This window comes from Lutjanus erythropterus, chromosome 2, assembly GCF_056507025.1.
Source record: "Lutjanus erythropterus isolate fLutEry1 chromosome 2, fLutEry1.hap2, whole genome shotgun sequence".
Lineage (NCBI taxonomy): Eukaryota > Metazoa > Chordata > Actinopteri > Lutjaniformes > Lutjanidae > Lutjanus > Lutjanus erythropterus.
In genome coordinates, this window is record NC_139318.1 from 42,513,181 (window position 1) to 42,527,901 (window position 14,721).

At 37.7% G+C, this 14,721-nt stretch overlaps 1 protein-coding gene across 1 annotated transcript in view; it reads left to right on the forward strand.

The window, feature by feature from the left end:
- raly (RALY heterogeneous nuclear ribonucleoprotein) overlaps positions 1 to 14,721 on the forward strand; it is a 172,278-nt gene that overhangs the window by 133,226 nt on the left and 24,331 nt on the right. Inside the window, exon 6 of the mRNA XM_084745861.1 lies at positions 2,707 to 2,826. Coding sequence (XP_084601987.1) covers positions 2,707 to 2,826 — 120 coding nt within the window. The remainder of the gene's footprint in view (positions 1 to 2,706; positions 2,827 to 14,721) is intronic.

Sequence of the window (14,721 nt, forward strand, 5' to 3'; positions counted from 1 at the left end):
GATAATGTGAAAGAAAAAAACAGGGAAGAGGAGCCACAAGAAGGACAGGAGATGGCAAAGTGAGACAGACAGAAAAAATATGGAAGTAATTGTGAGTTCATTGTAATAAAACAAAAACAACCACCAGATGTATTGTATGGCCTGAGTTGTTCTCTGTTGCCACTAATGTACTCATTACTCGTCAGTCACCCACAGGCCTTCTCCTCTGCATGTTTGTTTAATCGTTTGAATTTGGAATAACATTTTATTGCAGAACAAACACAAAATAATGTGAATTAATTCTACAATAGACTCAAACATCCAACAGAATTAAAAATGTGCACAGTAAAAATGTGCAGGCTGTTAAATAATTATTGTATGAGTAAGTAACTTTTTATCAAAACCATTTTAAATGCAGTTTTGGTTTGTTTATTTTGCATTTAAAGTTTACCTCTAGCAAAATAAATCAAATTTCACTGAACTTTAAATGAGCTTTTCTAATAAATAATAAAGTTGTAAGTAATGTGGAAAAATGATGATCCAGTAGATTTCATTTTGACATCTCAACATGCAGACAAAGTGTAATCCATCACTGTGATCCACAGCGAGATACCTCAGCGTGTGTTGGCCGGACCGTCATGAAATCCAATATAAATATTCATGGATCCCAAAGGATGATTCCCTCGCCTTTCCTCTGGTGTTGCTTTCACGTTGTGTTTTCCACGTCTATACAATGAACATTATCCTACAGGAAGAGCGACTCCATACATCCCCATGGGCCGTTGTTAAAAAGTTTAGGCATTCTGCTGGTGTCATGGTGGTAAATGATTTCATGCCTCATATTCAACCTGCTACTGACCCCAGAGAATCATTTGAACATCGCAGTAGAGGTTTCACGATACCAGAATTTTAAATTTCAATACAATACTACTATAATAGTATACTATGTAATTAATATTATATAATTAATCAACAACCTACACACAGGTCTGCACAGAAAAAAGTCACTAAAGTCAATGGTTTTGCTGCTACACCCCAAATAATAAAAACTGAACTGAACTAAGATCTTGAATGAGCACTTAGATCTTTTTTTTCACATCTCTTTTTTTTCACAATACTAGAATATTTTAATATATATATCTTAAAACTGTAATACACTGGAATAATAGAATATTGAAATTAAGTTTTTTAGTTAAAAGTAAAAAGTAGTGCTCTTAAAATTACCGAGTTACATTTTGGAAATTCCAGAAATTTCTAAAATAATAAGTGGCTCTGGATAAAAGAAGTTTCCATCTCCCATCAAATCATGTATTCATATTCGGGTCCATCCGTAATGGGCAACTAGTTATATTTAAAAATGAGGCTGCAAGATTATCATGGCTGTACATGTGCATTATTATCTAAAAAATATTTGTATCCTTTTTTTTTTCAATATAATTAGTTGATAATTAAGCTGATCGGCCACCATGATCAATACAAATTGTTAGACCACTAATAAAAACAGTTATACAACAATACTGTGTCATTTTAAAGACTTGGTAGCGCAAAAGTATTTAAGTATTTATACTTTCAACAACCTTAAATCTCAGTGTTTCTAAACCCTGTGGCCTTTGTTTAAAAGAAATGTTCAGCATAACACACATTTCTTAAAACCTTTGTTTCAAAAACTGAAAACACAAAACCAAATAAATCTTCAAAATAAATTCACAAAACCTCTGACAAAATTAAAATTGACATTTATCTCAAAACAATTTTAACTGTCAACAAAATCAAACTATGGTTTCAGATCATTCACACAGTCAGCAGACAGTCAGTGTATGAACACATTAAAAACTTTAAAACAGTGTTCAGGGCATGTAGCTGCAGAAAAAAATAATTTTTTGATTGTATTTAGCAAATGCATTTTATATGTGCAAAAAGCTGCATGTTCACAGCTCAGTGCAGAACATACTGTGTACTGTAGGCACTGCAAATAATACAGTGAAACAGATAATGGATTCATCTGCATCACATCTTTGTGCAGATCAAGACTTGATAAGACTCCCCAATCACCGCAAGCTGGTCTTTAGAAAATCTTTCCCTGGTTTAGGGGTTTCGGCCACAGACCATGCAGGCATTTCCGTACTGTGTGGATCACTGGTTGATGTTGAACACTGTAAGCTGTTAGTTTTACCCCGTGTGAGGAGTGGGTGTTGCCATTTGGTAAATAACGGTTAGCTCTGCATTGAGAGTGGTGTAATGTGTTGCAAAAGTTCAATTCCCAAAATTGAATATATGGCGGAAATTGTGCTTACAGTGTTGCAGGGTTTGTACAGGGATTTGGTGCCTGAGTTCCAGGTCTCACTGACAGCATTTCAAGGTCTAATTTTAGTATGTAAACATTGACAGTTGTGTTGATAGTTGTGTTCAGCATCTGCTGTCCCTGTTAACCATTTTGTAACACAACTGAATCACAGCGCAAAATGTGTTTTAGTGAATATAAATGTGTTTAGGCTACTGAGCAAATGGTTCAGAGAATGAGGTTTAGTATTTTAGCAGCTGTGAAAAACTGTAATCTACCATCATTTCAGTAAAGTTCCAGAAACATCATGATGATTTGTAAAATATAATGGACTGTATTGCTCTCTGCAGGCATGTTAATCAGGAAATGGACGCTAATATCTGTCTCTGCTTGTTTTGTCTTTTGTCTCTTTTGTCTCTGTCTCTGTCTACGTCTCTCTTTCTCAGCGGTGAAAGGCACAGAGCTTCAGGCGATCAAGTCAGAGTTGACTCAGATTAAAGCCAACATCGAAGCTTTGCTGGGCAGACTGGAGCAGATCACAGAAGACACACACATCACCGCCACAGGTGACACGCACACACACACACACACACACACACACACACACACACACACACACACACACACACACACACACACGTGTCAGGAAATCAGGAAAAAAGCCTTTATGTTTTAGGCTCCTTCTAACTGGAATATGTAGCCTGTAAATAAAAAAAAAAGGTCATTATTTTGTTCATTTAAAAAAGTTTGAGAGAAGACAGACACTTCCTCTTATTAACTTGAAAAGGGTGGTCACAGGTGGCAGACAGATGGGAACTTAAAATGGGAAAATATCAGATCTAGAACCACAACGAATAATTGATTAATTGATTATTAAGAAATGAAAATTAAACACCAGCTATTTTAATAATTGATTAATTGGTTTGAGTGATGTTTTTAAGAAAAAAGATTCAAAATTTCAGCTTTCCAGCTTCCTAAATGCAAATATTTTCTGGTTTTCCTTACTCCTTTATTACAGTAAACTTATTGTCTTTGGGTTTTGAGCAAAAAAAGAAAAAGACACTTGAGATCGTCGTCTTGTTTTTTGAAAAAATCTGATCCAGTATTTGCATGTTTTACCTTTAACAAGCCTTTGGTGCGTGGTGTGTTTTTTTTTTGTTTTTTTTTTTGTTTTTTTTTAAATCGTTAACTGGTGTTGGTCAAAACAATTTTCTTCCCAAAATGCATGAGAAATTTTTTGCATTTCTGCAGTAACTGAAATAATGCTCACCCCAAACACAGCTGTTTGCAACTTCATCTGAAAACCCAGGCGTCCTGGTTTAAGTGTCTCTTAACCAAACAGACAAAAGGGGACGGTACACAGAACTGTACAGTATTTTTTGTTATAACATCATTACAGTTTGTGTATCAGTATTTTAAGTATCAATCAGTACTGAAGCCACATTTTCCAAACTCTTAATACAGTCTGTTTTCTTTGTTGAATTATTTTTCAAATAAATCAGTATTTCATAGTAAAATACGATAAAAAAAATTGCATATTTTCTACATCAGAATAAAACTGAGAGTCTTTCACTAGGCCCAGACAGAAAGACAAAAACTGCACTCAGTGCTCGGTGGCCTTAGAGGACTGGGTAACACAGACATAGACATAACATTATTAAAACCTTCTGTCTTTGTCTTAGATATGTTGCCAAAGTTAGACCCTTTTTAACTCAGAAAGATGCGGAAATATTCACTCACACTTTTACATTTAGCTGTTTAAACTGCTGCAGTTCCCTTTTTACTAGTTTATCCAAAAAGTCAGCGAGGAAACTGCAGCTTCAGTTTGGAAGTTTTAACCAAAATTAAGATCCACATTATCTCACAAACACTACACTTGTATCTTCCAGAATTGATTTTAAAGTTATTTAATTTGTTCATAAAGATTTGAACGACCGTGCTCCTCCAGACATCAGAGATCTCGTTTCATTTTATGTCGCAGCTGGATCTCTGAGGTCCTCCGCCACTTTTTTAAATGTCCCCTGTGTGTCTCATAAATGTGTCGCTCAGAGTGCCTTCTGTTTTCATGCCACTAAACTATGGAGCTCGTTTTGTTTGGACACCAGAGTGACAAGTTCTCTCGGTATTTTTAAGAACAAAGTAAAGATTTTAATTTCTAATTGGAAGTAATGTCTTTTATATCATATCTTTTTTTTTAAAACACTTTTTATTTATAGTTGTCATTTTATTTGTGCAATTTTTTAAAATTAATTGTATTTTTCTTTTTCTGTCTTTCTTTGTTTTTATTTGTTTCCTGTGTTGTTTTAATTTTGCTATTTGAAGTGCTTTGGGCTGCGTGTGTGTCTGTGAAAGGTGCCAAGCTGGGTTGAATTGAATTTTCACTAAAAGTGACTGAACTTAATTACATGTGAATCACAAATGCAACAGTTTGCTTCAGTAACATTTTTCTTTTCTATTTTTGTATATAGTAGTAAAGTAAAATATTGAAACAAACAAACAAATGTTCCAGGCTGCTATAATACAGTAATTAAAATATTGTAATTACTTTCTGTCCCTGTCCTTCTCTGCCACTCTTCACCAACCTGCCTTCCTTGATCCATAATTCAAAATCAATCCAGTGCCAGCTCCTTTTGTCTGTTTGGTGATAATTATATATATATATATATATATATATATATATATATATATATATATATATAAACATTTAAACAATATAATTATTATTTCATTTTACTGTATATATATAAATGTATATATATATATATATATATATATATATATATATATATATATATATATATATATATATATATATATATATTGTAAAGAGTTTTTCTGAGTCATTTATTTCAGTTTCTGATTGGGGTTGGGTCAGTTCAATTCATAAAACTTGGTTCAGTTAGAAATTAAAAGAGAGCGAGAGAGAGAGCTGAGAGCAGTATGAGGATGTGGAAATATAATTAATTATATGTCCAGATTAAATCAACTTGGTGCTTCAGAGACACTGTGTACTGTGACCTTTTTCACATTCCCTGGTAAATACTTATTGAATACATTTTTTTATTCTCAATTTTCTATTCATGCTTTTATCTGTTTCTTTCTTTTATATTGCATGCTTTTATCTTTCTTTATTTTTATACTTGCTACAATGTAAAATAAAGTTGAGAAAACTCATCATTTCAAGGCAACTGCCTTCAATAGATTATTGTGTTTTGAATCAAACTCTTAAGTTTTGAAATTATTTATTTATTAAGTTTTCCTGACCTGCAAACTACTAAAAGTAGTACTTTTGCTGTGAAAATGAAAATATTAAATTATTAACCGTTATTCACTTTCAGCTCAATGAGTTTGCAAAACATGTTTGAAAATATAAATTTTAGGGGGTTCTAAAATTCATAGATTTAAGTTTATCTAAAGAACAAAACATTATTAGTTGCTAGAGTCTGAGTTGGACTAAAAACAGTAAATATGTTTCCTTGAAATTTTGCATTTCCTCAACTGTTATAATTCAAAACACCAAAGCAAATTCTTTGTATGTGTAAACATGCGTGACGATAAGCCTGATTCTTATTCTAAAAGTTTTTGAAATTGTTATATAACCAAATGGTGAAAAAGAAGCAAACAAATTTAGCCCAGTTTTAACCTAAATATGTTTTACCCAAAGATGACCAAAACACATTTACTATGTGAGGATGATTAACTGTAATACGGAGCTGTAACAGCTAAGTGCTGGACTGAGAAAAGTTTTTTTTCAAGGGGGAAGACACACTGGCTGCATCCCACGAGTTTTGAGACACACTTTCTGTTGCTCTTGCACGCCAGGAGCTGCAGGACACTCGTATCCTGGCAGGTGCTAAAAGTTACATTCTGATAAAATATGAAATAGAGAAAACTGTCCAAAACTCATCTATTAAAAACATTCAGTGCATTTGAAGACAGTGAACCCAATGATCCTGCTGAGGTCACTGAGGAGGCAGCTGGGGACAATCAGCATCAGGATTTACAGGTCTGTGTAAAGGAAATTCAGGGATTCTTTCTACACACAAAACTTTGAAAACACTGTGAATGTACTGAATTGTGAAGTTGGACTGACTGTTTTTCTAAATTTTTGTGTTCAGTATTTTTTGGGCGGGCCTGCACTCATAGCTCAATGACGTACCGGAGTCATACTTAGTATGACCCCTCCCCAACACTATATAAAAACTAGAGCATATTTGCAACTGTTATTTACCACGTGTACTGCAGCCTATAGCTTGCTATCTAGCTAGCTGTGCCTTTGCTAGGTAGCTATGAACAGCTTGGTCTCCGTTTTCAAGTTTCTGATGAAGAGGTGGAGTGGTTTTGTGCAGTGCCACGTTGATGGAGTGCTCAGGATCACTGCCAACAACCCCCCCTGCAGTGAACATTTTTCAAACTATGATTGAAGACAACTGGGATTCACGAAATAATCCGCTGCCACTGGTGGATGGGGCCAAACCGACTATTTCCCACCCCGGCCTTCATACTCCCATCTCGCCACCATCTGGCGCCGTAGTTGGAAGTCTGAGCCCGACAATGAGTGTAAGTTGCCTCGTTTGCTTATGTTGCATTGACTTGCAGAATGACCGAACCTGCAAGCTATACTGGTGGGTAGTGAAATGAACTGTATCGTAACGTAAACTGAGACGGAGAGAGAAGGACATGGAAAGACAGCAGGCAGGGAGTGGGAGAGAGGCCGATTCAACTTGCCTAGAGCGGGTTCAAAATTGGAATTGTCATCTAATTTTATGAAAGCATGCTGCATACGTTTCACAATTTGAGAGCATAATTGGAAGCACAATTTTTTTTTTTTTTTTTTTTGATCAATCAAATTTGGCTGGATGGTTAATAACACATGTTTCTGTGGCGTGATGAACTCAGAACAGATTCCACATGTTTATTATTGCTTTATGCGGACTGTAAGGTAGAGTGAAAGAGAGTTTCTTTGAAGTGAATGCCAGTATCGCTCTCAGCATCAACTTTGAGAATATCGACTCTGTGCAATGTCATGTCATGAGTGAGAAATGAAAAGTAAGCCACTTCTTCAGTGCTCCTTGTTATATATTGAGGCTCGATCTCAGTGTCCCCTCTATAGCCTTAAACCCCAAACCTTCATGGACTTTAGCTGATGTCACCTGGTACTGTTTGAGTGTGAGTGGCTGCACATGTTTTATCTGTTTTATTATTAGTGTTTGTTTTTATTGTTTGAGGTTTTACTTAATTTGATGTTTGTATCATTTTTATTTCCCCTGAAATGCTTTGTTCCTGGTCAACCATGTAAAACACTGAAATAATCAGTTTACTCGCTTTTGTCAAAAACACATGAAACACTTCAACTTTGTTTCTCTTGTACAGTTGTAGTTGCTCCTCCCACAGTTGTTTCCCATTTTTTTTAAAAATTCTTTGGAGCTTCCCTGTGTTTAACATCGCAGTGCTATAACCACTTCACTCTAGCAAGGTCTGCAAAGATGCGGACCTACAGAAAGTGTGCATAAATGGCTCAAAACATCACTGAGAGAGCCCTCATTGACTTGGCCATTTGACAGTAGGTCAGCCCTAAGCCCTCACAGACTTGCTGGGAACACACCTCAAAATCTGTGACTCTGTCAGGGTGGACGTTGGGATTATGCCCAAGTCTCTGCAAGAGGGATGCACACCCGTCTTCATAGAATGATATTAAGATAAAGTGTCTCACATGTTGATCTTCAGTCTAATACAGCATTCGCTCATAGCATATAGTTGCATACACCATTCATTATGTTTCTGCATTAATTTATTCAGGGTTTTCTTTAATTCTTTAATTTTCACCCACCTGTATCTGCCAAATGGAATATTCAGTTTCTCGTGGATGTCATCATGACTGTCCAGGTGAGCTCAGTGTGCAGCTCTGTGGAATAAAGGTCCTTTCAGATCAGAACAGAAAACAGCAATCGGCTTTACGTCCAGGAGTCAAATTTAGGAATGGTCAAACAGCAGAGACAGAAAATTGGAAAAATCTCTTTTCTTGTGCCCCTAGTGCTGCCACCAGGCTCTCACTGAAATAAACTGAGGGCCCAACCTGCTACTTGTGTCCTACAAAATAAATTTAAAGCCTTTTTTTTTAGGGGTTTGACAGTTTGGTTTGATGTTGATCTCTCACTTCCTTATCAAAAACTCTCTGGCAGCCACGTGTGCTCCTTGGATTCCTGGGAAAAGAATACAATTGTCACATCAAGAGAAGGGAAACAACATGAAATATGTCTTGTCTCACTGATGTTTCTTCTGCACTGTCCTCTGAAGACACATGTGGCTTTTATGATGTCCCAATTCAATAAAAGTCGCTGAGGCCACGTCTTCATTAGAGTTATAAATCAGGACTGACTCATGATGAAACGCCAGCTGAAACAAAAGAAAACTGCCAAGAAAAAGATGCTTAAGAAAAAAAAAGTTTTCCCAAAGACTTAAATTAAACACAAATTTTTGCAAACCTGACCAGTTTTTAAGCAACTTAAGTTTTTTATAATTCCAAATATTGCAAATTGCATTCAGAAAACTATGACAAAATTAGCTAACAAGATAAAGCTAACAAGATTTCAAACAAGCTGACCTTAAAAAGAAATGCCGTAAGTAGAAAAAGAGAACTGCAAGAAAATGAATCAAAAAATGGCAATAAACAGAGAAAAATATATAGGAATGTGCAAAGAATTCTCCAAGGAATGGGCAAAAGTTCACAGCATGCAGTTTAGGAATATTTGTGCATGTTAGTAATACAAAAAAGATGTGCAGTAATATCAGATGGTGTACAAGCAATTGACACTGACACTGCCATGGAAGTCAAGGTGAAGCTCCTCTGTTTTCCCCTACTCTCTTTAACAAACAAGAAAACCAAACCTAGTAGTATGTATGATATTCAATATGCTACACTCAATAAAATTAATAAGTAAAAAGCAGCAAGACATAACTCTGCGTATAATGTGCCTGTGTGATGATGTGTTACTGACTTGTTGGCTGTGCGATGCGTATAGTATTTCTTTGGTTGTGTTTACCAGATGTCAGTGGAGAAGTACGGCCGCACAATGATAGTTTTGTTTTTTCTCAGGCAGTGAGTGATATCGAGATAGTTGCCCGACCCAGTGTTTCCCGAAGTCGCTTTTGTGGTCCTTTTGTGTAGTACAGTAGTGGCACTGAACACGGTTTGATGAAGACATCCATGGACATCTGGTTTTAATCTGTGTGTCTGAGTAAAGCCAAAGGGCCCAGAACCTGTAAGAATGTAGTTTGTTTCTGTGGTATTGATGATGATGATTGAATGATGAGCTTTTTAAGTTTTAAAAATACATTTTTAAGAGTTAAAAAAAAAAATGGAACATGTACTGTAGGTGTGTAATTGTTTTCCAGGGGTATCTGTCCACACAGACAAAAACTATAGTAGTAGTATGCAGAATAACTTAATTGTTGTAGGCCTTCATCACAGGCATCGTGACACATTACAAACAACACTGAAATGCATTACGTATGAAGGAGGGCAAGAGCTGACTTAGACTGTTTACAGGTCAAGTCCCCCTTAGACACTGATGTCCTTATGTGCAGGTGAAAGATCAGACCTAAGGTCCCCATAAACCACAACTCCACTCCATGCTATTCTTTTATGATCTAGTGTGAAGTGTTTACGAGACTCAGAGTGCATCAGAGACCATGAGAAACAGTTTTATATTTATTTTAGTTTCAGGGTGCCATTTCAGATGCACCCGCTGAAACATTTGATTCTTTACTTCAAGGTTAAACACAGAGAAGTACTTTGAGAAATAACACCTCCCTCCTTCACTCCCTCTAAAACTAACACACTCTCGTCTTTTGCTCTTTGCTGTGGAGATTTCTGCGGCGTACGGATCTCCACCAGGACACAAGCCTAAATGTGTTATTCTATATTTTAACAGTAAAGTTTTAAGGTAAGAGGTACATATACGAGGTATGAAGTTGTGCCAAAAAAATGTTATTTATTCCATCTGGTCTGTCAACTAAACTCACAGGAGATTTGAAAAAAGCGTGGAGGTATTTATGTGAAAATAGTGATAAGCCACACCTGCACTTTTAGACATTTTGCGCAAAACTAAAATGCAACATATTAAAAGGATATTTGCAGGATGTAAACAACTGGCATTTCCAAGTTTGTTTGATTTGTTTATGTAGGTCAATTTAAATGTTCACAAACAGCTGTGTCGTAGCTCAACTTTCGTCCAGATGTAAACAGCATATTTTTTAATACGTTTTTTAGGTTGTTTGATTTGTATGTTGTGTTTTATATTTTGTGCATGACTTAAATGTCATATCCAAAACATATTAGACGCAACAGAATAATTGTTCCCATTTAAGGTCACAAACAATTGACAAATAAACCAAAAAGCAGACAAACTGACAACTGAAGTTGCAAAATAAGATCAAATTCTGCTGGACAAGTGTGCAGTTGGATGCAGTCATCACTCTTGACATCTGTTCACGTCATTCGGTATCTTTAATGTTAACTATAATTACAGCAAATTCAACGGATAATAGCACCCAGAGACCTCAGAGTGAGGCCAAGACATATTTCTCCCATCTGCTGTCAGGCTGTGGTCCAGAACGCTTCAATGAACACAAGGCCTCAGATCTGTGGACCTGCCCAGTCTGAGCGGGATGTGGTCAACCTGAGGCCCCCAGCTTAATAAATCAGGTTACTGTGAATGCTACCTGTAGCATCACAGTAATATTTTATCATCAATATCGTATATTAATATTGTGACCTTTGAACTTGCTTTTTCTTGTAATGTCTGTGGCGTAAAAGTGGTACAGAGTGGGTGACTCCCAGCTTACCTGAATGGGGATAAAATGATTTAATCATGCGGCTCTTCATGGCTTTCAAAATGTTTTTGGACCAATTTGGACCGCAATGAGATTCAAAATCTATTTTATAAGAAAGACCTCGCCAAGGAAGCGGCCAGTCACAACATATTATAATGCAACAAATACAACTTATTAGACAAAAATCCACAATAAAACAACAACAGCTATTCAAACATAGTGGTATTTCAAGAAAAACAGGGACGTGTCTTCATCACCACATTCTTCACGATGCCCTTAAAATTGTCGGTGGATACGAATGTGTTGATCTTTTGTAGGTTTTCCCTAGATCAGTTAAAATTTGGTAGCTAGGTAGGCTGGAAGTTTGCCCAATATGGCTTTATAGATGAAACTATACCAGTGCTGTTGTCTGTGACCGATATCTCCAAAACTCAGCTGCTCACACCAAGGCTACTGGAAAATTTTGTTTGTTTGTTGTTGTTTTTTTTTTTTATTATTTTGGCGGTGAAGTGTCAGTGACAGTGGTAATGGCAGTGCAGTGAAAAGTTACTGTATGTGTTTACAATTGTAACTGGTAGGAAAAAAACAAAAAAATGCTCCAGAATGTTAGAATACAAAACCACAGATGAGAGGCAGGATGAAAAGAAAGCAGAAGCAGCCTGCACAGTGTTAAGTTGTGACCGAGCTTCCCTGAAAGCATATGGAGCTGGACTGACTTCAGTGCTGAACTCAAGCATGAAAAAAGTGTCTCTGTGCATGTGTGTGGGTGGTTGTGTGTAGCCTGATTCCAGGCCTCAGATTCACAGGCCTATACCTGATATTTTGCCAAACGATTCAGAGGTCTGGTGTTGCTCTTGTGCGAAGGGGTGCCAGAGATTGTTCTTTGCTGCTGCTTGCTGGAGGCTTAATTCACATGTTTAATAAGACTGGCTGTACTCCCTCATTGTTAGCAACACAGACCTCACAGCTGTATATGTAAAGATAACAATAGGGGAATGGTAACCCTAGAGTTGGCAGCAGGGCAAATCTAATCGGGGAGCATAGGAGAACCAGAGGGCGGCACAAACTACCATTCAAGAACTCCACCTACGATGTAAATGATTCTTACCTTCTTAATACACACACACACACACACACACACACACACACACACACACACACACACACACACTTCAGTCTCACTGAGTGACTTTTGGCAGACCCAAAAATGCAGGCAGAGACTGTTGGGGCTGAACAGCGTCCTTTTACTCAGTTATACATTTTCTGGTTGTCATTCTAAAAACGCCAGCTGAGCATCTGTGGTCCAAAACTATGTTTCTCAGGGTGGAGAATGAGTTCCCGCACATAGCTGTGGAGGCTCCAAATCTTAAAGCATGTTTGAAAGCCGTCAATACGCTGGGCATTGTGGTGAGATGCTTGTGGTGCTTGGAGATGATGTGCTCCACAGTCCAGTCGCCCTTGATTGGCTGTGATTGTTTTTGCAAGCCAAAAACTGCTTAACAACTTTATCCTCTGTCTCAATAACTGGAAATTGTGACAGGTCTACAATGTGCTTCGCAGCCTTCACGTCCAGAAATATGTATGAGCCAAGTCCTCGTTGCACGCATAGAATCTGTGATCCATCTCTACCAGTAGTGAATCATAGTCCTGTTGTACAGTCTCTTCAGTTCTTTGTTGTTATAATCATCCCTGTGTCCTGTGGTTCCCACGACAACATACTCAACCACATTCACGGCCTTTTTACATCTCCATTTGGGAGTCGGAGGAAATGGGGAGCTGTTGCACAAGCCACAATACTTAAACCTGTCATCAAGTCAGTGTCTTCCCTCTGAAGAAGCTTGTTTGGTGGGTTTAGCAGGGCGAGAACTGTGAACCAAGTTAGCAGTTAATAAGAAGCTCGCACAGAGCCTCCATCTGTACCTCTGCGCCAAAGGCTAGTACAGTGCTGACTTCAGTCAATAGGGATGTCAGGTCACTGAAGGATTTTAGAATGACTGACATGGTGATGCCCTGTCCATCTCTGTTCCAGTAGACATTTAAGATGCACACCTTTATTGTGCACAGTGACTGTCGGCTTCTTGCAGAACTTGTACAGGCCATCACATGCATAAAAAAAATCCACTAAATGTGTAGTGTACATAAGGTATCTCGTGACCTGTCTTCTCTTGCAGTAGCTTCTGGATGCCATCATGTTTCCCAGACATCAGAGCAGCCACATCTAATACTTGGCTAAGAATCTGTGATTTGTCCAGTTTGGCTCCATTTACCTCTGCCTAAACAGTGTCTGTTAACGTCTGTATCACTTTTTTTTTAGCTGTCGCTATGGTTAGCAGACATCCTATGACCTCATGTGACTTATTTACAAATCAAACGACAATCAATATATTCCTGCATCCTGTGGGGTCCCATCTACTTTCAAAGTGCAACAGGAGTCCCCTACTTCCTCCACTATAGACTCAGTCACCACACTGCTCAGTGAACTTATGACTTCGTTTCACATGTTGTTACAGGTGAATGTGGCATGGGATTGTTGTCCCAATTCTGGGTCAATCCGGTTGACAAATATTGAAATCTCTTTTCTAATTAGTATTGATGCGTCTCTCCCGCACTTTTCACAGTTTATGCATTCATTAAAAGACAATATCAGTGAATCAAATCAATCAGATCCAGTGTTTGAGACGTGCGGTGGCCGCTGAACTGCTGGCAACAAAAACAAAAATGCTGCATTGGCTTTGACACTGTATTCAAGCCAGTCTTGGTTGTAATACCAAACAAGGACAAATGAACGCTTCCTCCCGGTGAAAATGCTGGCAGGGTGTTGTAAAACGATTCGGTTGGGCTGGTTGATCCCGAGGTCATTTACAGGTGTTCTTATATCCATTATTCTCTGTTCTGTCTTATTTCAGTCCAATAATAGTGTGGTGACTGTACGTGAAGTAATGAAACCAATGGGTCGTAGGTCAAGCACTCATTTGCGGAGGCGTGGCCTGCGAATGCTTCCCCATGACGCCGACCCCGGGTGACCCTTTCCTTCGCCACAAATGCAAAAATTTCCATAAAGCATTGTTATTACACCAAATAAGGGGATACTTCCTTTCATGTTATGTTGCACGAACACATACATTCTTTTTGTTTACCACAAAGTCATTCACAGCCAAAGAAATGTACAGTATGTATCTCACATGGTGAAGTAATTTTCTGAGCTCCAGAGAGGTCTAACTCCCTGCTGGAATTTTGCCTTCTTAAGTTTCCTTGAGAAATGCTGCCGTTTCTGAGCCTTCTTTACCATGGTGTGGTATCCATGACGGGTTCTCTGAGATGCCGATTCCCAGGAACCTAAAACTGATGTGCACAGGTGTGTGTGTCTTTGCCTCCTTTTTCTTAAAATCAGCAATCAGCTGGTTCTCTGTGCTCCACTCTGTAAGACTGTTGATTTCCGCCTGATACGAAGTGTCATCATTGTTTGAAATCTGGCCGGTGGTGGTGTTATCTGATGTGTAGATGTTTTTGAGAAATCTGAAAGACTTTGGATTTACAGTGGTTATCCTGTACATACACACAGTCATTTAAAGCACATAAGTATGAATTTTGTGTGTAGTTTTGTTTTTACATTGGTTCTGGATGTG